General features: G+C 35.8%; 1 protein-coding gene across 3 annotated transcripts; it reads left to right on the top strand.

The window, feature by feature from the left end:
- Positions 1 to 1,363: 1,363 nt before the first annotated feature.
- On the top strand, positions 1,364 to 24,916 carry LOC149793248 (uncharacterized). Of its 3 annotated transcripts, none has more exons than XM_089967216.1 (5): positions 1,364 to 1,400; positions 2,927 to 2,986; positions 14,450 to 14,632; positions 20,051 to 20,230; positions 20,612 to 24,916. In XM_089967216.1, coding segments are annotated over exons 2-5 (420 nt in total). In that variant the 5' UTR covers positions 1,364 to 1,400; positions 2,927 to 2,930; the 3' UTR covers positions 20,613 to 24,916. The 3 variants fall into 3 exon arrangements, with proteins under 3 accessions (XP_089823342.1, XP_089823339.1, XP_089823340.1); XM_089967213.1 differs by having other exon boundaries at positions 20,051 to 20,270; XM_089967214.1 differs by lacking the exon at positions 1,364 to 1,400 and adding an exon at positions 1,748 to 1,797 and having other exon boundaries at positions 20,051 to 20,270.
- The last annotated feature ends 252 nt before the right edge of the window (positions 24,917 to 25,168 follow it).

The raw sequence follows: 25,168 nt of genomic DNA, 5'->3' as shown, positions 1-25,168 counted from the left end.
AAAAGTGGTTACCTCCTCTGCACTGAGTCTTCCATACACCAGCGATGGTCATGGGAAACAAAAAGTGTGTAGTATAATAACGCTAATGCTCGATAATTACTTACAAATATACAAAAAAAAAAAAAAAACAGATATGGTTAACTGCACTTATAAATAAATTGCAGTTTTTCATAAGGCCATTAAGGGTGCATGGGCCCGTTTCTCATCAAAAAAGTGCTGCTGAATATACCTGCCTAATTATTAAAGCTCAAAAGTCATATCAAATGAAGCCTATGCGCCCGAGCCCCAAAATGCATTTTTCATGTCCGACGGTGATTTCTGATACAAAGTGATGCTCAAAGTGTGAATGCTAGGATTTGAGCAAGTGATAATTTTTAAAATCGCTGTGCACTAAAGACCCTTGTGTATTCAAAATAGCTGACATCCAAGCCATTTTGGAAGTATTTCTACTTACCTTGTACCCACATGTCTACTGCTATGGGTGTCTAGCTCTGTTCTTAGCCGACTATTAATATTTCAGTATAAATACTGTTAAGTATAGGTGTGCATGCCTCACAACAATTTCAAGATCAAAACAAGCCCGAAAACACCTAGCTTACAAATATATAAAATCTTAATTACTAAACAATAATAGCGGAAAAGGACACATCGTAGTCTTCAATTATGAAATAATCCCTTGTCAACTTTATTTGATCTACTCGATACCTTTTGTTCGCCACATTAACGTCAAAGTCAGCTGAGGGGGCAGGGTCCAGTTTTTATGTACAAATTTAATGCCGCAATCAGCGACCTAGTATAAAAAATCATAAAAAATCAAATACACAAGTGAGGTCAAAAAGGTCCATATTTTTAGATACCTATATTAAAACAAAGCATAAGAATAGTATTCACTTGACCAGAGAAGTCAATGGCAGTTCATAGCCGAAGAAGTTTATGCACCCCAACCCCTATTTTATACCTGCATTTTTCACATCCAAATGCCATTTTTGACAGCAAGTAGTGCTCACAGTACAACCGCAAGCCCTTTCCCTGAATGAAAATTTTGAAAAACACTGTCTACTAAATAGTTTGATGCAATTCAGAATAGTTGTCATCCAAGCCGTTTTTGAGATACTCGGCTTGCCTTGAACCCACGTGTCTACTGCTATGGGAGGCTAGCTCTTCTTCCTAGCCAACTATTGGTATTTCACTATCAACATACCGCAGAGCAACTATGGAAGGTGTACATGCCTGACATCAATTTCAAGAACAACACAAGCCCAAAACACCTAGTTCACAAATATATCCATATCTATAAACAGTAAACAATAATAGCTGAAAAAGTCACACCATAGCCTTAAGTTAAGAAATTTGCCAGGGGCCAATTTACGAAACTAGCCCCTGCCACCTGAAAGAATTAAGTGAGGATGCATTTGTCAATTATTTCCATTAGTTTTTGTTATGTTTGATTTACTTTTGCTGTTATTTTAACTTAAACTTTCACTATTCAAGTATTTTGCCTCTTCATTATACCATATTTGAACTTTTTTAGTAGGTATCGGCCTTTTTTCAGGATGAAAATGAAAATATTAATGAGTCATTATCAGTGTCGTGGTCGCCATGTGGGCCCCTGGATTCATGGCCCGGCGCTGCGGATCGCCAAAGCTGAAAGAGCACCAAAATCGCACTTGTTGGGGCGCCAAAATGCACGTGACCAGACCTGTTGTTGCACGTGGCCCTGTCTTCTTCGGCACGTTGCCCCATCTGCTTACTCGTGCCACCACGCCACTGGTCAAGATTATAAAATCTCACTGTTATGTTAGTCACCTTTTCCTTAATTTGATTCTGTCTGAATCTGAATGAATTTTTATATTCGTTCATATCCCGAAATTGTTTTTGTTTAGTATCGGACTTGAAAAGAAAAAAAAAATACTATTTGGGAAACACGCATTGCACTTCCTGTACATTGTAACCTTTCTTCTACTCTTGAGGTATATTATAGATCATTCAGTTACACATTCCTTAATGTCTTTCCATTTAATTTTAGCACTGTTACTCTTTGTTTCTATTCTGTTAAATAGGTGCAAATAGGAATATGAAGATACCTCTTTCATTTACACATGTGCAGATTAGTCAAATGTTAAATGTTCCCTTGTATGTTTCATCCTTAAGGGCAAGGCGAGCAAGGCAGCAGCACTGTACTCAGTTGACAAAAAAATTTGTCATACTACAGTAACTCCATTGGCTAGGCCCCTCTTCCAGTGTGGCACCTTGAGCCTCACAGACTATAAGGCTGGCCTTGGAAATGTTACTCATTTATTTCATTTAATATTCATCTTATATTTCATATTTAATTCTCGGGGGGGGGGGGAGTCTTGTTGCATTATCATCTCCAATTATGCATTTAATTCCTCTCTGGATTAGAATATTAAAGCCATCAATCTTTCCAAATAAATTGATAAAAAGACAAATATTCCCAAGTAGACAACTTAGAATGGTAGAATTCTTAGTTAAATTTAATTGCTTATTTCAGGAATTATTTTACACTCTCAACTTCCTGATTGATCAGTAACTTAAAGTCACACCTAATTCAGTTGTAAGCTAATAGGTATCATGAACATGTTCTAATCAGATGACACTCGATCCATTTTTCATTTCTGAAGGATATTGGCTATATGCTTTGCAATCATTTTTAGATTTGTTAATAAATTTGTGCCACAAAGATACTTGTATAATATCAAATTTAAAATCATTTGGTTCTTTTCAAATAGAATTTTGATTTATACATCACCTTATAATCTCACTAGTCTGATACCAACAAATAAATAAGTTGTTTGTTCCTTGGAAAACTGTGAGAAAACATTTTCAGTCATACTTATATAAAACTTCAACTGATATATATTTATGTCAAACATTGTCTGATATTGTTACTTTTTTTTATACACAGCTCCATGAATTGCCAAATTCCACTCAGTCTGGAAATTACTTATGCATGGTTTGTCGAAAGGTAAGCTGTTTTTATACGCACAAACTTGCCACTGACTAGTAAAATCTGTTAACATGGGGAGAGAGAGAGAGCTGTTGTTGTTGTTGTAGAGTTTAACGCCATTTTTCAGCACATGATAGGCTATACATGGCGACCAGTATTAATGGTGGAGGAAGAACCTGGGAAAACCCCAGAAAGAATCACCAACCAACGAGAAGCTACTGACAAGCTTTCTCACATATCCACATTAGCCGAATCCGAGACTCGAACCCATGCAGACAGAGGTGAGATGGCAGTGATCCGTTACGGAGAGCACTTTAGACCACTCGGCCACTCGGGGTCCCAGAGAGAGAGAGAGAGAGAGAGAATCTTGGAAAGAATTTTCCTATATAAAGAAAGAAAATTTTAGGAATCATATTGCATGCATCCATTGTAGTAAAAACTTGAGAAATGTGCGATTCAACTTGGAATGATCCATCAGTATGTAGCATGATGGAGAAGGACACCAAAGATATCATTAATATAAACTGAGACAAAAAAATGAGATGCATCATGCAGTGATGGTAATAAATCTTGAATATTGGATACTACCAAAAACTTTACAATTAGTATTGACCTCACCCAGTCATTAGAGGGATGATCTCTCCCAGTCATTAGAGGGATGATCTCTCCCAGTCATTAGAGGGATGACCTCTCCCAGTCATTAGAGGGATGATCTCTCCCAGTCATTAGAGGGATGATCTCTCCCAGTCATTAGAGGGATGACCTCTCCCAGTCATTAGAGGGATGATCTCTCCCAGTCATTAGAGGGAATAAAATGGAGGGTCAGTTCATACCAAATGAATGCATGACTAAAACTAAAAGAAAAGAAATTGTATGGTTTATTCATGGATGGTGTCCTTTTTAAGATATTACCAATACACAGGCTTTTAACTTATAAAACACAGACATATACATCATAAAGGTTGTTTCGTCATGAGACGAACACTGCTTTTGACAGTTGATCTCTTGGGGAATGGGTTGATGTGGTCTGGAACCATATTGGAACCAAGTCGATTCGGCCTGGTGTTTCAATCCAGGTTGTTTTGGTGTACTGTTCTTATCAGGTTGATTTAACCCTGAGTCATTTTGGCCATACTGTATTAAGAATTTAATTAACAATAAAGGAAGAAATGACGTAGACAAATATTATTTTTAATGTTGTTATTTTCTTGAAGCAAAAACACTGTGAATATCATAAGCAAAATATTTTGTGATAAAATCAATACAAGAAAAACATGACACAAATGTATTACTCACAATGCAGAATACAAAAATTGGATTTAAATCGAGTAATGATGTTATGTACTGTACGTTGACACATTCAAAGCTGCCACATAAATCCTCCAAATACAGATGTCTTTTTTGTTTTTTAATACAGTTCTGTTGGTGTAACTGAATGCTCACTGGAAAGGAGTGCTCAGCCATAATCATCACAAGAAATACAATAATTACATCATATCATCCTTTCTTTTCGTATGCTACTTCATAATGATTCATCTCAAGAGACACTCGTTTCAAGACGGGACCAAGAAAAGAACTTTTAAGGCCATTGTTTCAGTCTGATTTTGAATGACAGTTTGAATAAATTAATAAAACACACACACACACACACATACATACATACATACATACACATAATAAATTAATAAATACACACACACACACACACACATACATACATACATACATACATACACATGTGTATATATATATATATATATATATATATATATATATATATATATATATATATAGCCACGAATAACATTTAAAACAACCTAGAACTGTGGTGGAATTCTGATTAAAAAGGACTCAAAAATAACACAGTCTAATCCTGACAGGATATCAGTATTTAACCTTTTGCAAATGTATGAAAATTAACGCTATTCTGATGATGAATGCATATGGTATCTCAATCATTTTCACCTTGTACAGTGTTTTGCGCAGGCCTGTCTGGACTCGGCCATTTTTTAGTGATTTGTTTTATCAGTTTCTTTTTCTAGTCACATCTTAAATTGCATGATCTAAAAGCAGACTTGGATTAATTTACATTTGTCAGTTACAATTACAATTACTCAAAGTTATGACTGTTCAATTACAATTACAAGTACACCATATTGGTGATGTTCAATTACAGTTACCAATACAGTGTATTTGTAATTCATTACTAAATTACACCAATCACATTGTAATTGAACCCAAGTCTGAGTCCCATAGAAGGCTAAGTAAAATCATTTATATTTTTTTCTTATTTAAAACTTAGCTTTATTGCTTATTTTATATTGATTCCTAAATTATTAGCCCAACACCTGGCAGTTAAGGTAAATCTGTATATTTTCTCAATTTTAGAAGTTATTTGGAATTTTAAAAAAAACACATTTATCATTGCTTTTGTAATTAACTTGTAATTGAGCAATTACGCAAATCAAGACCTTCAGTTACAATTACAATTATACCATATCGGTGATGTTCAGTTACAATTAAAAATACAGTTTTATTGTAATAAATTACTCGATTATACTAATTATGATGTAATTGAACCCAAGTCTGTGTCTAAAAGTGTTCTCTATATGCATATATCATATACACATATAAAAATATTAAACAGAGCTAAAAAAATCTGGTAGCCCAATGGCTGGACCCCTCTAATTTTAGATCGTGCCTTTCCTGTATTGTAAGAGAGATGCCAGTCGGCCTTGTTGGAAAAAATTATAATTTGCTCGAGGAAACTTTGATCATGCTGATGAAATGTGTTAATGTATTTTCAAGATGTTGACATACCTGCCATAACATGGCGCAATGTAACTCAGACCACCAATGCCCTACAAGCAGAGATTTGAATTTAATCAAATTGAAGCATGGCATGTCATGCTAAATATAGGATTTTGTACTCCTTAAACCCACTGACAGGGTCATGTTTCCAGAAAAAACAATTATCTGTAATCTTCAAAAATAGAAGAAAAAGAACTACCACCACTTTCACTATATGCCTGTTACATGTTGCTTGTATAAACGATAAACAATCATGATTCGAGCTGATGTAAAATTATCCCTTGGACAGTTTAAATAGCGGCAATTCCAGGCAAACAGGTCATGTTAATTTTGGGCATGTGGAAATTGGAGTCAGGGATTGTGGAATTTCAGTCAGGGTTTGTGAGTTTATTTTAGTAACCAGCCCTAGGCCAGTGTCAAACCAATTTTTCTTTGATCACTGTTAAATCTAATTTGTAATTTGTTCATAAGAAGCTATTGTTTATGGGTGTACATTTATGTGATATTGAGAATGTATATGATGGTTGAAATATAGAGATATAATTTTCACCATAATTTAAAAATAAAATACCTTGGTGACTTATCTGGATTATTATTTCAGTGTTGATGTCTCTACTTATGGTTCCAGAAAGAAAAAGAAAATAAAGGATATAATAGCATTTTCAATACAGAAGGCTGAAACGATCCAGTCTAAAATGACTCTGGGTCAAATTGACCCCATATAGTAAGACAGAATGACTGAGTCCAAAAGATCTCGGGGACCGAATGATCCCGGAATCATCTCTAGAACCTACAGGGCAGTTTATCCCACTTCTAAAATTTGTCCAACCCCTCTACCTGTTTGTATTCTTGCTAGTTCCTTAATACAGATTTCTCTTTCTTGACACAACCATGATAATATCAAGGAAATTACAATTAATGAGAGAAAACTGTACAGTTTATTTTGGGATGAACAGACGCTAAACTTTGTAGAAAGATACTTTTTTTTAGAGGAAATTGATACCAGTGAGTTGTTATAACATTTGTTTTTTAGAGAACAGATTAGAATCAATCATTCACAACTCTTAATATGAAAGCTACTTTTGACCATCTTTATTTTAAAATTCCTAATCAGAATATTGATATTCCCAGCACTTACCTCTGTTTTGCTTACCCAAGTATTTGAGAATCCATCATGATTCATATTCAAGGTCAAGACATGTTTAGGATATTTTTTATATATTTTTAAAGACACACCACAAATATTATGGTCATTAATAACTTATTACTATTTGTCTTTTAATTTAGAGTTTAATGTTATTTTTGCTGAGTTTATCGTGGTATAAACTATCAGTTGCCAAATCACACAGCAAATAATGCCCAAAGGGCATTATGTAACCAATGTGGTTTGGCAACTGACAGTTTATACCACGATGAACTCAGAAAAAAACAACATTAAAATCTTATGATTGCAAGTACAGTGGAACCCCGCTATAACGCGCCCCGCCATAACGCGAATTCGGATATAACGCGGTCGTAGCATGACTCCCGAAATTTCGTATATTCATTCACACATGGAGAAAAAAAATTTGGAGAAAAGTAAAAAAAACAAAACAAGAAATTAACTTCATTTTGGGCATGAGATTAGTTGTGACTTTTAAAATAATATGATCGTGGCATGGTTCCTGAAATTTGAAATTCATTTACGTGTATTTTTATTGGATCATGAAAATATTTGTTTAACGTACGAGAAATAGTGTGTAAAACGTTTATTATAATTTGGTGGAAGAATTCGCGTATGACTTTTAATAATAAACGATCGGAACTTAACAATTTATCCAGGTTCTTTAAGTGATTTTGGAGAAGTGATCGTGTATGAATTCTTAAATAATACGATATATATAACGTACGAGAAATAGTGTGTACAACGCTTGGCTTCTGAAATTTATCAATTTGAACAGGTTGTGGTGAAGCTCCGTATTCTACCCTAGAAGAGAAAACTGGTTTCATTAGGTTTTTGAATTGTTAAGCCGAAGTAAACATTATCGGAAGTGTTACTTATTACGGATCCATGAGTAAAGCCAGTAAATCGTCTTTGTGATTGTCTTCCATGAATTCTGTATACAGTCGTTGCTCAAACAATAGCCGACTTGTGTCTGGGGAAATCCGCTCCGCTGACAAAGAGGCTGCCAATTCCTACCCGATTGGGCTTAAAAAGTTGCTGGAGGACGGTTGCTACACAGCCGATCAAGTTTACAACTGCGATGAGACTGGTTTATGTTATAAAATGTTACCCGATCGCACCCTTGCAACCAAGACTGACAGTCACAAACGAGAAGGTTTCAAGAAGAGGAAGGACAGAGTGACTCTCTTATTTTGTGTTAACAAGTCTGGCAGCCACAAAGTCAGACCTCTGATGATTGGAAAATCGAAAGCTCCCATATGTTTTCATCATGTAAATATGAAGGCACTTCCATTTCAGTACACTAACAGCAAGAATGCTTGGATGAATAGCTCCATATTTGACGACTGGTTTCACAAAACATTCGTTCCAGATGTTCGGCCTCATTTACGAAAACTCAAGCTGGAGGAAAAAGCTCTCCTCCTGCTGGATAATTGCCCTGCCCACCCCCCAGCGGAAAATCTTGTCAGCAGTGATGGCAAGATCAAAGTTTCGTACCTCCCGAAAAACACTACGTCAGAAATCCAGCCACTTGACCAAGGCATAATTTCCGTATTTAAACAAAATTATCGCAGTGAAATGATAAAGGGAATGGTAGCAGATAATAACGCATCCGTCGACACATCATTGGCATTACTCAACTTAAAAGAAGTATGTCACCTTGGAGGTAAAGCCTGGGATGCTATCACTGCACGCTGCATTGAACGATGCTGGATAAAGGGTCTTGGGCCAGCTTTTACGCCCTCGACACAAAATGATAGTGACGATGAGCTTGAATTTACAGGATTCACTGAAGACGACGTACGTTTAGCAGAAGAAGCACTCAAAAAATACGAGCACAGTCATCATGATATCCTTAACTGGTATTAAGTAGATGACATCTGCCCTATATACGAACACATATCAGATGACGAAATTGTTACAAATGTCAGCAGGAAGAATGAAGCTGCACAATCAGAACCTGAAACCAGTGACGATAATGATAACGATGACGATGGCACCCCAACTCCCCCACCAAAAGTGTCTGAAGCAGTAGTACATTTAGAAGCAAGTTTAAGGTGGCTGGAAACACAAGATGTTGACAGCGTCAACGTCCTTCAATTAAGAAACATTCTTGACTTTGCTAGAACCCAACAGTTCGCGGCAAAGAAGCAAACGTCATTGGATATATTTTTCAAGAAATGATGAAATTTAAATTTGGAACCACACTGACTTTGCACTTTGCGCAACGATTAATTTAGCAGTTTTCACATGTTTCTTTTGATGTTCACAAAATCTGAAATAAAAGTTATTTGCACGCTGAAATCATGCGTTGATTGTTAATTATTCTTGCAGTTGTCGCATATGATAAAATTTTAGCGGTATGAAATTTGTACAGACACCGTATGTAGACCCGGGAATAGCTGCATGCAATGACCGTACGATATCAGACGGCAAGTAAATGGTTTCAATATTTTGTTCATCCTATATTTTACACGACGAATTCAGACTATTACAAAATTATTGAATATTTTAAATCTGTACGATTTTCAATGAAATTACATCCATTATGGATGAACTGCATGCCACGACGGCACGGTAGCATACGGTGTTCAACTGTTTGTTGTTTGATCACACCGCCAAGCACAGCATACATGTTGGCGGCTTTCGTCCTTTGATGTTTATTAAATTGTGCGACTCTTGTATCAACCACAGCTTTGTCTGCTGCTTGGCTGTGATTGCAGTTAAATAAGAAGCCCATGTCGGCTATTGTTTGAGCAACGACTGTATACAGAATTCATGGAAGACAATCACAAAGACGATTTACTGGCTTTACTCATGGATCCGTAATAAGTAACACTTCCGATAATGTTTACTTCGGCTTAACAATTCAAAAACCTAATGAAACCAGTTTTCTCTTCTAGAGTAGAATACGGAGCTTCACCACAACCTGTTCAAATTGATAAATTTCAGAAGCCAAGCGTTGTACACACTATTTCTCGTACGTTATATATATCGTATTATTTAAGAATTCATACACGATCACTTCTCCAAAATCACTTAAAGAACCTGGATAAATTGTTAAGTTCCGATCGTTTATTATTAAAAGTCATACGCAAATTCTTCCACCAAATTATAATAAACGTTTTACACACTATTTCTCGTACGTTAAACAAATGATTTCATGGTCCGATAAAAATACACGTAAATGAACTTCAAATTTCAGGAACCATGCCACGATCATATTATTTTAAAAGTCACAACTAATCTCATGCCCAAAATGAAGTTAATTTCTTGTTTTGTTTTTTTTTACTTTTCTCCAAATTTTTTTTCTCCATGTGTGAATGAATATACGAAATTTCGGGAGCCATGCTACGACCGCGTTATATCCGAATTCGCGTTATGGCGGGGCGCGTTATAGCGGGGTTCCACTGTATATCCATTTTTAAATCTTAAACATAGGCAAAAGGGATATTTTTAGCTCAAGCTGCAATTAATCCAAAATAGTACAAGAAAGTCCTAACCTAATTTATCTTCTTTTTTATGTCTTTATACCCAGACATTGATATTTGGAATTTCTGTTACTTTCGGGAAGCAAGAAGAAACTTAAAATTTTTCTGTTGTTAATTGTTATACCCTCTGATTAAAATAACCTGAATGAATATTTTAACTTCCTTAGAAGAGACATGCAAAATTACAGATATGTAATATGACTTTTCCTAAAATGACTATGTTTGTTTCTATATACATGTACTTAGAAAACAAGAAGAATTAGAAACTGGCTTGTGGTTGTTTGTGTTGTTATCGTTTAGTTCTGCTGTCATAGACCATCCATTAGCACAAGTTTGTTATCACTACACCTTGTAAAAAGTACTTGGAAGATTGTCATGAAACTTTAGACACACATTCACCCATTGGTGTTGCTGTTCCTAAATTAAAATGGTGTTGTTGAAACATCATTTATGGCCATCATGTCAGTCATCTTGAATATCATACCACTTCTCCAGAATGGATGGTCGTATTAAAATGGGCTTGTAACTGAAATACTTCTTATGATGTCCAGTTGTTTCTTAATGAAAATGGTACCAACCTGATGTCCAATATGGCCACCAATGGAACCATTTTAAAAATGTTTCTTATCACTACTCCTGAACAAAAAGACACATTGACATTCATCAGAAGACTTCTTATGATGTCTGGTTGGTTTGAAATGAAAAATGGTGCCTATCTGTCATCTAATAAATTTACAGCCGTCTGGAAAATCACATTACTGCTATGCCTCCTAAATATATCGTCATATGGGGTTTACACTAAAAGACATCTTATGATGCTAAAGTGGTGATAACGAAAATTATGCTGATTTTCTTGTAAATATAGCCATCATATCATCCATTTTGAAAATCATCTGATTGCTATCCCTCCTAATGCAAAGTCATATTGACATGGTATTTTCACCAAGAGACTTCTTATGATGTCTTAAGTTTGTTCTAAATGAAAATGGTGCAGATCTGATTTCTAATATGGCTTTCACAGCAGCTGTCTTGAAAATTCTGTTGGGAATTCTCCTGGAAAAAATTTATTTTGACAGGGCCGGCGCCAGACCCGGCCAGACTATCTGGCGCCCTAGGCAAGGTTAGATTCTGGCGCGCACCCCCCAAAATATCAATTTCAAAATTTATAAACAATACATTTTTTTTTTAAAATGCGCCCCCTTGAAATCAGCGCCCTAGGCGGCTGCCTAGTTTGCCTATATGGTATGTATTAACATCGGGCTTTCACCAGAAAACTTCTTATCCTATCAAGTCAGTCAAAAATGAAACATGTGCTGATCTGACCTCTAATGAGGCCACCATAAAAGAAATTGTTACATATACTTTTCCTAGATTGATGGTCATAATGGACATTTGGCTTTCACCAGAAGACTTCTTATGACATTGAACGGTAGTTGGCCCTAAATGGAAATGGTGTGCATCTAATATCCAATATGGCCACCATGGCAGCCATCTTGAGAGTCTTGTTACTCCTCCAAAACAGAAAATTTTGTCGACATGAGGTTATTAAGCCTTATAATATCTTGTTGGTCCTACATTGAAATGGTGCTGATCTAATGTACAATATTGCCATAGTGGCCATCTTGAAAACTTTCGTTATCTATGTTCCTCTTTAAAGTCATTTTAACATGGGGTTCTCATTAGGAAGAAGCTCCTGAATTAAAATTTTGCAAACTGCTCCTTAATAAGGACACCATAGTGGCCATCATGAAAATTCTGTCTACTGCTCCCAAATGGATGGTCATATCAACTTGAGTTTTTCACCAATACACCTCATATGATCGATACCATGTTGGTCCTAAATGAAAATCGTGCAGATCTGGTATTCAGGATGCCCACAACAGCAGCTAATTTGAAGAAAATAATAATAATAATAATAATAATAATAATAATGATAATAATAATGCCTATTAACAGCATATGGAAATTTTTGTTTCTTCTCTCCAAAACCTATGTTTTGAAATGACTTTCAGCAAGATATTCGTGTATACATAGCAAGTGATCATCATTTCAGCTTAGGTAGAGATGTTCATTCACTGATTATATATATATATATACATATATATATATATATATATATATATATATATATATATATATATATATATACTAAAATGACATTATGACATTTCATATATACTTTTATAAACACACTAAGATAAAAGATGCAAAACAAGCAAGTGAGTAAGATTGAGAGAAATCCTAAAACTCAGTCTTGAACTGGATTCTTCTTTTTCGTTTGTTAATATGTAGGTTTGAAATACTGCATGTTTGTTTTTTTGTTTATTTTTTTAAAGAATTTAATTAAATCAGCAGATCTAATGTAAGCAGGAAGTGAGTTCCTTATTTTAGACCCTGAGTAGTGAGGACCACCTTTGAATTGTTCAATGCAAGGTTTTGTTGTTAAATTGTTGTCAAAATTAGATCTTACATTATAGAATAATTTAGTACATTGTACACTAGGACATTTTGACACATTTAGAATCCAGAACTTCTTTCAGGAAATCTGTTCTATCAGTTCTTAGCCATTTTGATCTTGTGAACCAATCTGATGTGATGCATCCATGGGGACATCAGAAATCAGCTGAATTCCTTGTTTTTAAAGCATGTGAATTGTGTTCTTTGGGAATTTAATACAATTTCTCCATATTTTTAAATAGTAGTACATCATTGGAAGTTTATAAACATTGTAGTACAAAATTCTGGGTACCTTTGTCAGGTACTTTTTTTAATTCTACTTAGCAATGAAATTTTACAAGTAAGGGTCCTACAGACATTATCTATTTGTTTTTCCCACTTCAGATTTCTGTTAGTCATTTAACTCCTAATAGCTTCTCATCATTTATATTTTCGACTGCTTTTTTAGATATTCGCATAAGCATGCATTCTGTATTAGATTAAATTCTTGCTGTGTCTTAATACAGATCGTTGAAATTTTTTATCCATACATAACCATTCTTCACCTCTGAACTAGCTATGTTACTTAGCAGTAACAGTCTGATTAAAAGCCAACAGATACACCAGCCATTTCCATAATTGCCTAGTTAAGGATCACAAAATGAACAAGAAATGGCTAAAAAGATATTGCTTGGTCCAAGGTCTGATGCAACTATTAGAAACCATTATGTAGGGGCTTATTTGATGTGTAAATCCGTGCAAGTAGTCCCCTTCAATACTCGTCTTCAAAATGTATTCATAACTGAACAAGACATACGATTCTAGTAACTTCTATGAATAGGTTTGTAGGCATTGTAATTTCAGAACCCAAAAGGGTCTATAGATACGTCAATGAAATCCTATCTTGCGTAAAACAGGGATAAGTAAAAGATTTGCAGTTCCTTCTAAAGTAGCACCAAAAAATTAATCAAATGTATAATTAGCAATAATACAAATTTTCTGACTTTTACATTTCATTTTCTCAGCACACAAGACAAACAGTTCCAATAATATTAGGAGACAATAAGGATAGCATTTGTCAAATAAAACAACATAATGACAATAATGAACCTGTGTATATGAGGAGAAATTACACTCCATCAGCTTTTATACTGAAATTTGAATTTTAGAAAGAACAATGGATACAAAAGGAACAGTTAACAACCATGATACATTACCGGTATTTAAATATAAACTGGCACCATTTGGATACAAGAAGAAAATGTCCTGTTGCCAATTAAAATGTTGAAAAAAGGTTTGGCTTTGAATTCATGTGTTTATAAACATTACTTGTTTGATACCTTTTTATCAGGTTAAGTTGACAAAAATGATTGTCAAGAGAAATGGTCTGTTACTTAATACTATGTTAATACAATGCACATATAGTTATATTTAATTCCCTTCCACTGCTAATTTTGAAACGTACTAGGTTGAATTCTGTCAGGGATAGTAATTGGTGGATGCTGAAAAAATGGTCGATGAAAGGGAGTGCTTTATGGTGAGGTATCAGGGAGAATAATTAATTCCATGGTACCATTTCAGACCTCTCGACCAAACTGACAAAGAAAAGGCTACAAACATACGCTGGTTTACCCATCAGGCTGTTCTGCTTAAACCAAATGGGAGATTACCAAATGGGAGATTAAGGACCTTGGTAGAGAAAGGCCCAAGAAAAAATAGTGGTACTTATGTTTCAGCGGAAATAATCATGCAATTGGATGAGAGGTAAGAATAGACTTCAGTTTTATTTACAAAAGGTCTCAACGTACAGTGTTTATTATTATGAAACTACATTCTGAAAAGCTTAACATTGTCAATACAGGGTTTTAATGTCTTCCTAGGTAGACATCGGGCTATCATTGAATATTAAGGGCTGATGAAACTCCACTTTACATTCATCATCCTAGGTTTTCTAAATGGTCAACTGATATTTTTATGAACCAGTTATGAAGCCATTTGAACTCGTCATCAATAGTCCAACGGCCAGGTGGGACATGAGGACAGTTGTCCATGGGGATAGCACCCCCACCGTTGTAAAAAGCCAGTGTACAAAAACCAATATAGCAGAATATTCATTGGATCAACAGAACAAACCAGAGCGCATGAAGAAGACTAGCCAAACCCAAGAAGGAGCTGACGTGCGACAGATTTTCTCTCCACCAATAATATTGCAAGGAACTGGACATGGAACATGAGAACTCTGTACAGTACAGGGAAAACAGCACAAGTTACCAATATATGTACATATACAGGCTGGAGATCCTATGACTAAGTGAAGTTTGATGGACAACATCAGGCAAAATCCCCTTGGCATCAGGACATCTCCTCTGCTCAGGACCAGTCAACAAGAATGATGACTACAGGAATGGAGTGCGACTGATGTTGAGCAAGAAAGCAAAAATTCCTATGTTCCAACCAACCTTGTAGACCAGGAAGCCAGGGAAAATTTTAATCAGCAGCTTCAGAGCGTATCTGACAGAGTACCAGAGTGGTGTGTCACACTTGTGACTGGCAAGATGAATGCAGAAGTGGGCAGCAACAACATTGGATTGGAACTCATCATGGGTAAAGAGGACCTGGGAGAGATGAAAGACAACGGAGAGCTCTTTGCTGATGTGTTGGCTGTACAACCTTATGGTTGGTGGGACAGTTTTTTCCCATTGTTGTATCCAACGGTTACATGGAAATCCCCAGATTCAACAGCAAAGAATCAGATCAACAACTTTCCTATCTCCTACGATGGATATGAGGGTCTGTAGAAGAGCAGAAGTTTTCTCTAACCATTTGCCGGTAATGGCAGAACTAAATACAAGAATCAGCAGCATAAAGAAGTCTGGACAACAGAAACACCCACGATATGACATCTCCGTGCTCATGAATGTTGAGGAATAAGAGAGTTCACCATATACTCTTGCTGACCTTGATGATGGCTCCAAAGAAAAGTAGTGGGAACAAATTAGAGGCGCATTCTGTTCAACCTGTGAGGAGATCCTGAGATTTAGAAGACAGAAGTTCAACAGCTGGCTATCAGAAGATACAATCAAAAAGACAAAAGACAGACAAGAAATCAAGCAGAAACTTGTACAGACAAAGACTAGATAACATATACAGTGTCTTCAGGAGGAATACAAGACAAAGAATAAGGAAGTCCAGAAAAGTTAGAGGAAAGATAAGCATGAACTTTCCAACAGCTTGCCAAAGATGTAGAGAATGCTGCGAAACTAAATGACATGAGGACCCTCCACAACATCACAGGGCAACTTGTAGGGAGGAAAATAAACACATACAAGTCTTAAGCAGAAAGGATGGGAATATCCTGAACGAACAGGCAGAACAGCTTGGAACAAACATTTCATCAGCTTGCTCAGAGGCTCACCTGTGGAAAACCTACCCATCATAGAAGAGGGAAAGGATCTGGAAATCATCATATGGCCAGTTACCGAGGAAGAAGTCATTCAGGCAATCAGGAAATTCAAGAGCTGTCAAAGCCCCTGGCCCAGACAAACTCCCACCAGAAGCCTTAAAAGTAGATGCTACAGTTACAGCAGACATTTTGATTGACTTTCTACAGGAAATATGGGACAAAGAAGAGATGCCACGAGATTGGAGGAAGGGCTGCATTGTCGAGATTCCAAAGGAAGGAGACCTTAGCAACTACTAGACCTGGAGAGGTATTCAGCTTCCATTCCTACCAAGGAAAATTCTCATAATGCTGATTTGTAGAGGACCAGGTCTGCAGTAGATTCCAGGCTGACAGGAGAAAATGTAGGATTCCATGCTGGGAGATCATGTTCAGACCAGATAGCAACGTTCTGTATTATCATAGAACAGGCCCTAGAATGGCAGCTACCACTGTACGTAAATTTTGTTTACTTTTGCCTTCAGGAAAGCATTTGACATGGTAGATAGGAGTACCACCTGGAAAATCATGATCTACTATAGCATACCAGGAAGATTGTATGGATTATCCAGTGCCACTACAAAGACACATCCTGTCATGTTATAACACAGACATGTCCTCTTTATTCTCTGTTAACACTGGCATCAGGCAAGGATGCTTACTTTCACCAATGATATTCTCACTAGTTATAACTTTGGTGATGAAGATGGCAATGCACCCTCCACAAGGAATACAGTGGACCTTGACCCAAAAACTGAAGATCTGGACTTTGCAGATGATATTGGACTGCTATCACACACACACCATCATGTGCAATCAAAAACAGAGCTCACATACCATAGCCAAACTACTGGCCTGGAGATCATAAAAAGACAAAATGCCTGCAAGTCAGAACCAACCAGGATGCATCTATACTCTATCAGGCTTCAAGCCATTGATAATGTTGATAAGATCACATACCTTGACAATCTTGTGAACAAAGGAAATGTCAAGGCCTGGATTGCCCAAAGCATGCCATGCCTTTACCACTCTGAGACCAGATCATAATTCATAACATCCACCTGAAAACAAAGCTTAAATGACTGTTTATCTCCAACATTGAAACAGTGCAGTTCCTTGAGGCAGAGACCAGGAGATACACAAAGTACTATATATATATATATATATATATATATATATATATATATATATATATATATATATATATATCTGTGTGTGTGTATGTACATGTGTGTATATAAATATATGTCTTATGTTTCATTAACCTTTATACACACAAACATGTCTAACAAATAGATGGAGAACTCCTATACAATGGCTTTTATTCTTTTGGTAAAGGAAGAAGATGAATGAGCAGAAGTGGTGTTTGTGTGAGTTTGTTTTATATAGCTACACAGTAATGATGTTAACACACTATAACTATACTAACACCCTAGTTCAGAACAGACCTCATGTGTCCTCATTTTGGGCAACGTCATATATGTACCCGATAGTGCATGACATTGTACTACACTAATCACTTTTTTAAACATGTTGTGGTTGTTAATGTGAGAGTGTATCCCAAGATGTATGAGAATTCTTATTGTGATATTGGTTGTATAATATATAAGCCTTGTGAAACTTCAGATCAAAAACACAACTAGTAATGGATACTCAGATTAAAAGCTTATCATTGAATGTTAGAGGTCTACATAGTTCAGATTTAAAAAGAAGAGATACTTTATGTTGGGTAAAACAAAAGAATACATTCATTATATGTGTACAGGAGCCACACAGTACAGCTGAGATTGAAAAAATAATGGGCAGCTGACTTGGGTATAAGTGTTTTTTCAGCCATAAACCTGCAAGTAGTGCAGGTGTTGCTATCCTGTTTGCGAATATTTTTTGATATGCATTAATAGAAACAGATGTGATGGCCATGGCAGATACACTATTCTAGATTTACTGAGATTGACTCTAGTGATAATGATGATAATGCTGAGTATTTTAGGAATTTGAAAGAGGATATTAAACATTTGGACAATTCCTTTGTTATTAATTATGGTGACTGGAATGTTGTTCAGGACATGGAACACATTTCTTCTGGGATGAACGTCAATGCCACTCCCATATTTACATGGAATCACCAGCTCCTACAGTAACAATTGCAGTTGTTCAAGTAGGTATATATTTGTGCACTATTTATATAATTCAAAAACGTCGTCACTTTTCAAAATCAGAAAGTTTGACAGATTATGCAAATAGATTTTTTACATGTACTTTATGCATCAGAAAGTTGTGATTTTACAAGGACAACACTCCCTTTGAGGTTTCTGGAATTTTATATTTATTTATATTTCGCATTAGTGCTCCTTTAGCATCATGATTTGTGAAGTCATCAGATGGAACTCGGCATTCAAGCCATGTAGAAAAGTTACCACAGTGTCATCAGCAACCTAATATGCAGCCATTATTCATCTCACGTTTAATTCAGACAGTATTTATTACTGTTTTTTATTTCTTTAATTCAAGTATAATTTGCTGAAGTTTTGATATGCCAGTCATAACTATTTTGTTGTAGCTATGTTCGCAAGTGATTTACTTATATGTGGTCAGAAATATTTTCCATGGCAGCACTGCAGCCAACTTGAGCACATATCACTTTTGATGATAACATTTATCAAGTCCAAAGTGCAATCAGGTTGACCGTGAACGTTAAAATCAAGTATTAATATTTTCTGTGTAGATATTTCCTCAGGAACTATGATAGTTCTGCTTCTGTAGAATCACTGAGATTATTAAAGTCATCCTAGATTTCCGCATCAAAGATGACCATGTTAAAGACTCCTATGGTGTTTATTGTGTGGCGTCATAATCATATCTGCCATATCTCTGTTATGCAGTTTTATATCGTGTTCTGGATAAAATCTAAATTGATCTTACAATCATTTACAAAATACATTGTCAACAAGCACCCCATATTAAACAACAGAAAACTCCAGACCTGGTAGCTCTTGAGGCAAATAATACTGTGGCAGCTTGCTGACATTTCTGATAAAGGGACACGTCAATTATAGATGCCAAATTATGCTGCTATTTCTATTTAACATCCTAAACAGTGCACGAGTCCATCTATGGTCATAATGCAAATTTCCTTACCTAAAACCTTTTCTCCTGTTGTGATCTCAATGTACTTTCTTATAACCAATTCAGATAATGTTCCTCAAAGACAAAGAAAAGTTATGTATAGTTTTATCATTCTAATCTTTATCTGGCTTTGTCTCCTGCATTGCAAATGGACGAATCCAGCGAACAGAATTAGCCATCTCATAGCCACCAACTGCTGTTAGCATAACTGTGTACCTATCTGCTGATGTCCGTTGTTGATACCACATTGTTTCTTCAATTAAAGCATATTTATCTAAACAGTGATATAAACTATCATAGCACCTGTCGAATTCGGCCAGTAGTTTGGTAAAAGGGGGCACTGAGATGAATCTCGCATTTTCAATGATTAATCCGAGTCCTTTTCCAATAATAAAATTGTTCTGATAAAGTTCGTTTCTTGTGGCCATTGTATTAATTGAGCTTGTAACTCAAGAAGAAACAACATGCTTAGTACTTTGTGCTGTCATATTGGAAAAAGATGTAATTGAAAAAAGTACTTGTGAGGTAGGACCCCTTTTTATGAGACTACTTGAGCTGTTATCAGTGTGTTTGTGTGTGTAATAACTGTCATAATTGTTAATAACATGTCTTAATAGGTGGAGAGTTGTCAGAGAATCCAGTGTGAATGGTAAGACGCTAAGAGACTTCTACAATAGCGCCTGGCCAGGAATACCATACAGTTTAGTTGTGGAGAACTGCCAAGATGCAGCGAAAAGGATGTGGAGAAATACTGTGGATGGTTCCAGCTGGTGGTATACCTTCTGGTCATGGCTATGGTAATGATGGATACCCACCCATAGATTACAGCTTTAATGGGTATAACATTTTAAGATTAATCAGTATGCAAGACTATTATGCAAATAATCCAGATTTCTGTTGTCATAACGGATTTTCGCTTTTCATGCTTTGATGCCATAGGCAATAATTTGTCAAGTCATACTTGTCAGTATTTCCTACCAAACAAGATTGCACTAACTCTAAATAATGTTTCAAAATTATACAAATAGCAACAAAATATGCCTTATGAAATTAACTCGAATCAGGAATGACTGGTATCCATTTCATGAGTTTCATGAAGATGAAAGATGTATAATACTTCTTGTTTTGTACTGCTTTCTTACATGGTATTTCATCAGTCTCAATGGTTCTTTTTTCAGAGAGATCCTTCCATGAAATGAAGTACTTGTATGTCATATTGCATGCAGCCAAAAGCCTGGGATGGATTTAAAACATTCGTAAATGAGCAAATATAACACGCGTCCAAGTATAACATGCACTTATGTATTACTCACAGGTTTTCATAAAAAATAATAAAAGACCAAACTCTATGTTGGATATAAACGTAGAAAAAATGTTAGGTTATGATGAACATCCTTTCTGTTTAACACTGAATACGTAAACTGTTTAAATTTCAATCCACGTGCTCTGCATGTTACAAGGACCTACCGCAGCAGAACAGTTTCAACCAAACTGGGTCAAATTTAAAATTAGTTTCCTTACCTTCAGTCATCTTAGCCATTCCACAATGGCGTCACATGCTTTCTTTGTTAAATGCAGGAACAACATCATGCCTATCTGTTAATTGAAAATCAATAAAATAATCACCAACCCGTGAATAATCACCAGATGGCATGATGTACACACCTTTAAATTTGCGATAAACAGTGTAGTCAAGGTATGTTAGCTTGGTCAAGATTAACACCAGCTGCTATTTACAATGGATTCCATAAATGTGAAAGTCTTCCGGAAGTCCACTCGTCCAGCTCTGAATCAGACTATGACACATCTTCGCTAGCCAAGATTCCAATGTGATAATACTATCTACACCTTGGCGGATCGAACGGATATATTGGTGCTTTGTCCAAGCAATATCTATTGGATTTCATGAGTTGGCTACCTTAGTATGCAATCCCAACTAACCAATAGCGTGGTGCATTGTACATCGACCGAAAGTGGTGGCAGCAATTGACCTAAAAAGGATACTTTGTAAGTTAAACATCGAAGGTATGACTGTGTATCAGAGGGAAGCCATTACAGGTCTATTTGAGTGATAGGTATTTGTGCAAACTCAGACCGGCAATGGAAAATTGCTTAATTATCAATCCATTCAAGTTCTGTTTTCCTCTTGTCTAAATCATGTAGAAATAGTATTCAGGTTTGAACAACTTAATTTTGATTGGAAGCACATAAATATCTGCACATGATAGGGCAAAAACTTTAATAACCGGCTTGTTATATTTGCTAATGTACGGTAATCATTTAATTAAATTTTGCTTTAATTTCCAGAAAAAGGCTACACTCCCCTACCAACAAAAAGCCTTTAAGTATATCAACTTTTTTTAATTTGTTTTATTCTTAACAAATCGTATCAATTTTACCAAAGCAAGAGACATATGACTGGTTGCAAACTGTGTTATTGAAACTTAAGGGCTGTCAATCTAATTCATTCATTATGTATCCTAAAATTTACAGTCAGCTGCATGTAATATTCATTGCAGGACTAATGGATTGTGAAACACATACAATTATTAGAAATTTTACAATGAAAGCATATGATTACTTGACATCAAACAAAGCAGTTTGTAATTGTTCTTTCCACTTCACTTTCCTTCCGTCCCCCAGAAGAGCGAATGTGATCCTTCATCCTGTATCTGTTATCTGACTGTCCTTTAGTGCAAGTTTGTTATTGCTAATCCTCCTAAACTATATGTAGGATTGCCATGAAACTTTTACACACACATTCATCCCAAAATCTAGTTGGCGATAAATGAAAATGGTGGCATTCGGACATCCAAAATGTCCACCACAGCCGCCATCTTGAAAATCTTGTTATCGCTACTTCTGACTGGATTGTCATGCCAACAAGAAGTTTCACTGAAAGACTTCTTATATCTAGTTGGTTCTAAATGAAAATGGTGCCGATCTGAGGTGTATAAAATTCCCAACATAGCAGCCATATTGAAAATCTTATTATCGCTACTCCTGAATGGAAGACATATTGACATAGGGTTTTCACCAAATGATTTGTTATGCTGTCTAGTTGGTTCTCAATGGCATGTTGCCAAATCTGATGTCTGATATGACCATCACATCTGCCATCTTGAGAATTTTGTTATCACTAGTCCTTCTGAATGGAGGAACATACCAACATGGGATTTTCACAGAAAGACTTGCAATGTCCTGTTTGCCTAACTAGAAAGTTTGCCAGTTTGACATCCAGTACAGTCGCCATGGCAGCCATTATGAAAATCTTGTTATTGCTACTCCTCCTGTACTGAACATCATATTGAAATGGCGTTTTCACCAGAAAACTTCTTATTATGTCTAGGTGGTCCTACATGCAAATGATACCATTTTGATGTCCAGTTGGGCAGCCATGTTAAAAATCCTATTATCATTACTTTTTCGGAACAGAAAGTAATAATGATATTTCTTATGATCGTTTGTTGATCAAAAATGAAAATTGTGCCTATATGGCCAAGATATGGCTGCCACAACGGTCATCTTGAAAACCTTGGTATCTCTATCCCAGCTGAATGGCTGGCCATATCAACATGGGGTTTTCACCGAAGGGCTTCTTTTTGTGCAAATCTGGTGCAAAATAAAAATGGTACTGATCTGACATCCTGCATGTTTGCCATGACATCCATTTTGGAAATCCTGTTATCGCTACACCCCCTGAACAGAACGGTATAGTGATACGGGATTATCAATTGAAGACTTGTTATGATGTCTAGTTGGTCCTAAATGAAAATGGTGTGGCACACACATCCAATATGGCTGCCATCATGATAATCTTGTTATTGCTATGTTCCCTGAATGAATGGTTGTGTCAGCATGGGATTTTTACTAAAAGATTTCTTGAAAATGTTGCCATTCAAACATCCATCTGAAATCCTTGTTATCACTTCGTATCCTGAATGTGATTATATAAGCATTGATTTTTTCAATGAAAGCCTTCTTAGCATGTCTAGTTAGTCTTAAATGAAAATAGTGCCAATCTGACCTCAAATATGGCTGTCTTGAAATTTTTTTAACAGGTCTTGTTAGTCAAACAAAACAAAGAGTTTATCAACATATGGTTTTTACTAGAAGATGTCCTATGATGTGTTGTTGATTCTAAATTAAAATGGTTATGATCTGACATCCAATATTATTATATTGAAAATTTTGTTGTGACTACGTTTGAATGGAATGTCGTTTTGTCATGGGGTTTCATTTAGAAGAGTTCTTATGGTGTCTTGTTGGTCATATATGAAAATGATGCAAACAAATGCTCACTATGACTCTTGAAAATGCGACCTCGACTCCTCAAATTGATGGCTATATTAGCATGGGTTTTCACCAATATACTTCTTATAATACCTAGTTGGCCCTAAATAAAAATAGTGCCAGTAGTGCAACCAATATGGCTGCCATGATGGCTGTGATGAAAATCTGTCACTACTTCCACTGAATGGATGGAAATATTTACACTGAGTTTTTAATAAAAGTACTTCTAATTATATTTCACTTGATCAAAATGACAGTGGTGCCAATGTGATACCATGGCAGCTAATTTGAAATACTTGCTACTGCTGAAAAGTAACGGCCATGGTTTCAACTCTTTTTGCCCGGTAGAGCATCAGTCCTTTTTATGGTCTTGTCCTTTTAGCTCCGCTGCTCATAGACCATACAGACTTATGGAATGGCTCTCGTCCAGCAGTCCTTTAGCACAGATTTGTTATAACTAATCCTTCTAGTCTATCTGGAGGATTGCTATCAAACTTCATGCACATATTCATCACATAGTCTAGTTTGTCCTAAAGAAAACGGTGTTGGTCAAAAATCCACATTAGCTGTCTTTAAAATCTTGTTGTCCCTGCTCCTTCTAAATGGATGGTCGTAACAACATGGAGGTTTCACTGAAAGGCATCCAATAATGTCTAATTGGTCTGAAATGTAAATGTTCAATTCACGCATATTTGTAAAAGAAAATACTGTTTGTTTTCCCACGTGTATTTTCATATGAAGGCCAATTACTCGTTGCCAAACAAAAGTTTATAATACTTGAAAACTATGGCTTAAAGAGGCATAACTGCCTTTTTTTAAGAAAGTGACCTTTCTTTTAGTCTCCATTCTTTGACAGTTTTATAAAAATCTTGTACAAAAAAATGAAATATCTTTATCCAGGTAGCTGCAAAGGTTAATGTTTTTTATATTGTAATTTTGTGGGAAAATATTATAACAGCTCATTATCTAATATATATTATCAATACTATTATTCTGAGAAACATGTATTCATGTAGGTCGGTGTATGTCGTTACACTGGAGTTCACTAACAGTATATTCAGTTGAGAACATAGGGCAAATATTATTTAAATTTCCTTTTTAATCATTCATGGAGATTTTTATTGCTCTGTATTTTTCATTACTTTATGACTACACAGTTTTCAAAGCTTTCCATAAATATATGAATTATTGTTGTGTATTGTATCTTGTCTAGTCATATAATATCACACAATTTCATATCATATCAAAATATTTCAATATTTACCTGTAGTTTTACAAGAAAATAAGCCCTGGAAGAAAGTTTTACAAAAAACATAGAGTATTAAATGTAGTAATACGTGTGCAGTAACAGATAAATGCAAAGAAAGGTTGATCATGAGTGATGATGTTTCACTACTCCAAAGTGCATAAACGTACACAGCAATAGCTGATCTAGGTCCATT

Source organism: Sinohyriopsis cumingii, chromosome 8, assembly GCF_028554795.1.
Source record: "Sinohyriopsis cumingii isolate HCF-2022 chromosome 8, ASM2855479v2, whole genome shotgun sequence".
NCBI lineage: Eukaryota > Metazoa > Mollusca > Bivalvia > Unionida > Unionidae > Sinohyriopsis > Sinohyriopsis cumingii.
This window is presented reverse-complemented; position numbering and strand designations above follow the sequence as displayed.

Coding starts and splice junctions, on each gene's coding strand:
- LOC149793248 (XM_089967213.1), top strand. CDS start 2,931: ATGAATTGCCAAATTCCACTCAGTCTGGAAATTACTTATGCATGGTTT. Junction 2,987..14,449: donor TATGCATGGTTTGTCGAAAG/GTAAGCTGTTTT, acceptor GTACCATTTCAG/ACCTCTCGACCAAACTGACA. Junction 14,633..20,050: donor ATCATGCAATTGGATGAGAG/GTAAGAATAGAC, acceptor ATGTCTTAATAG/GTGGAGAGTTGTCAGAGAAT.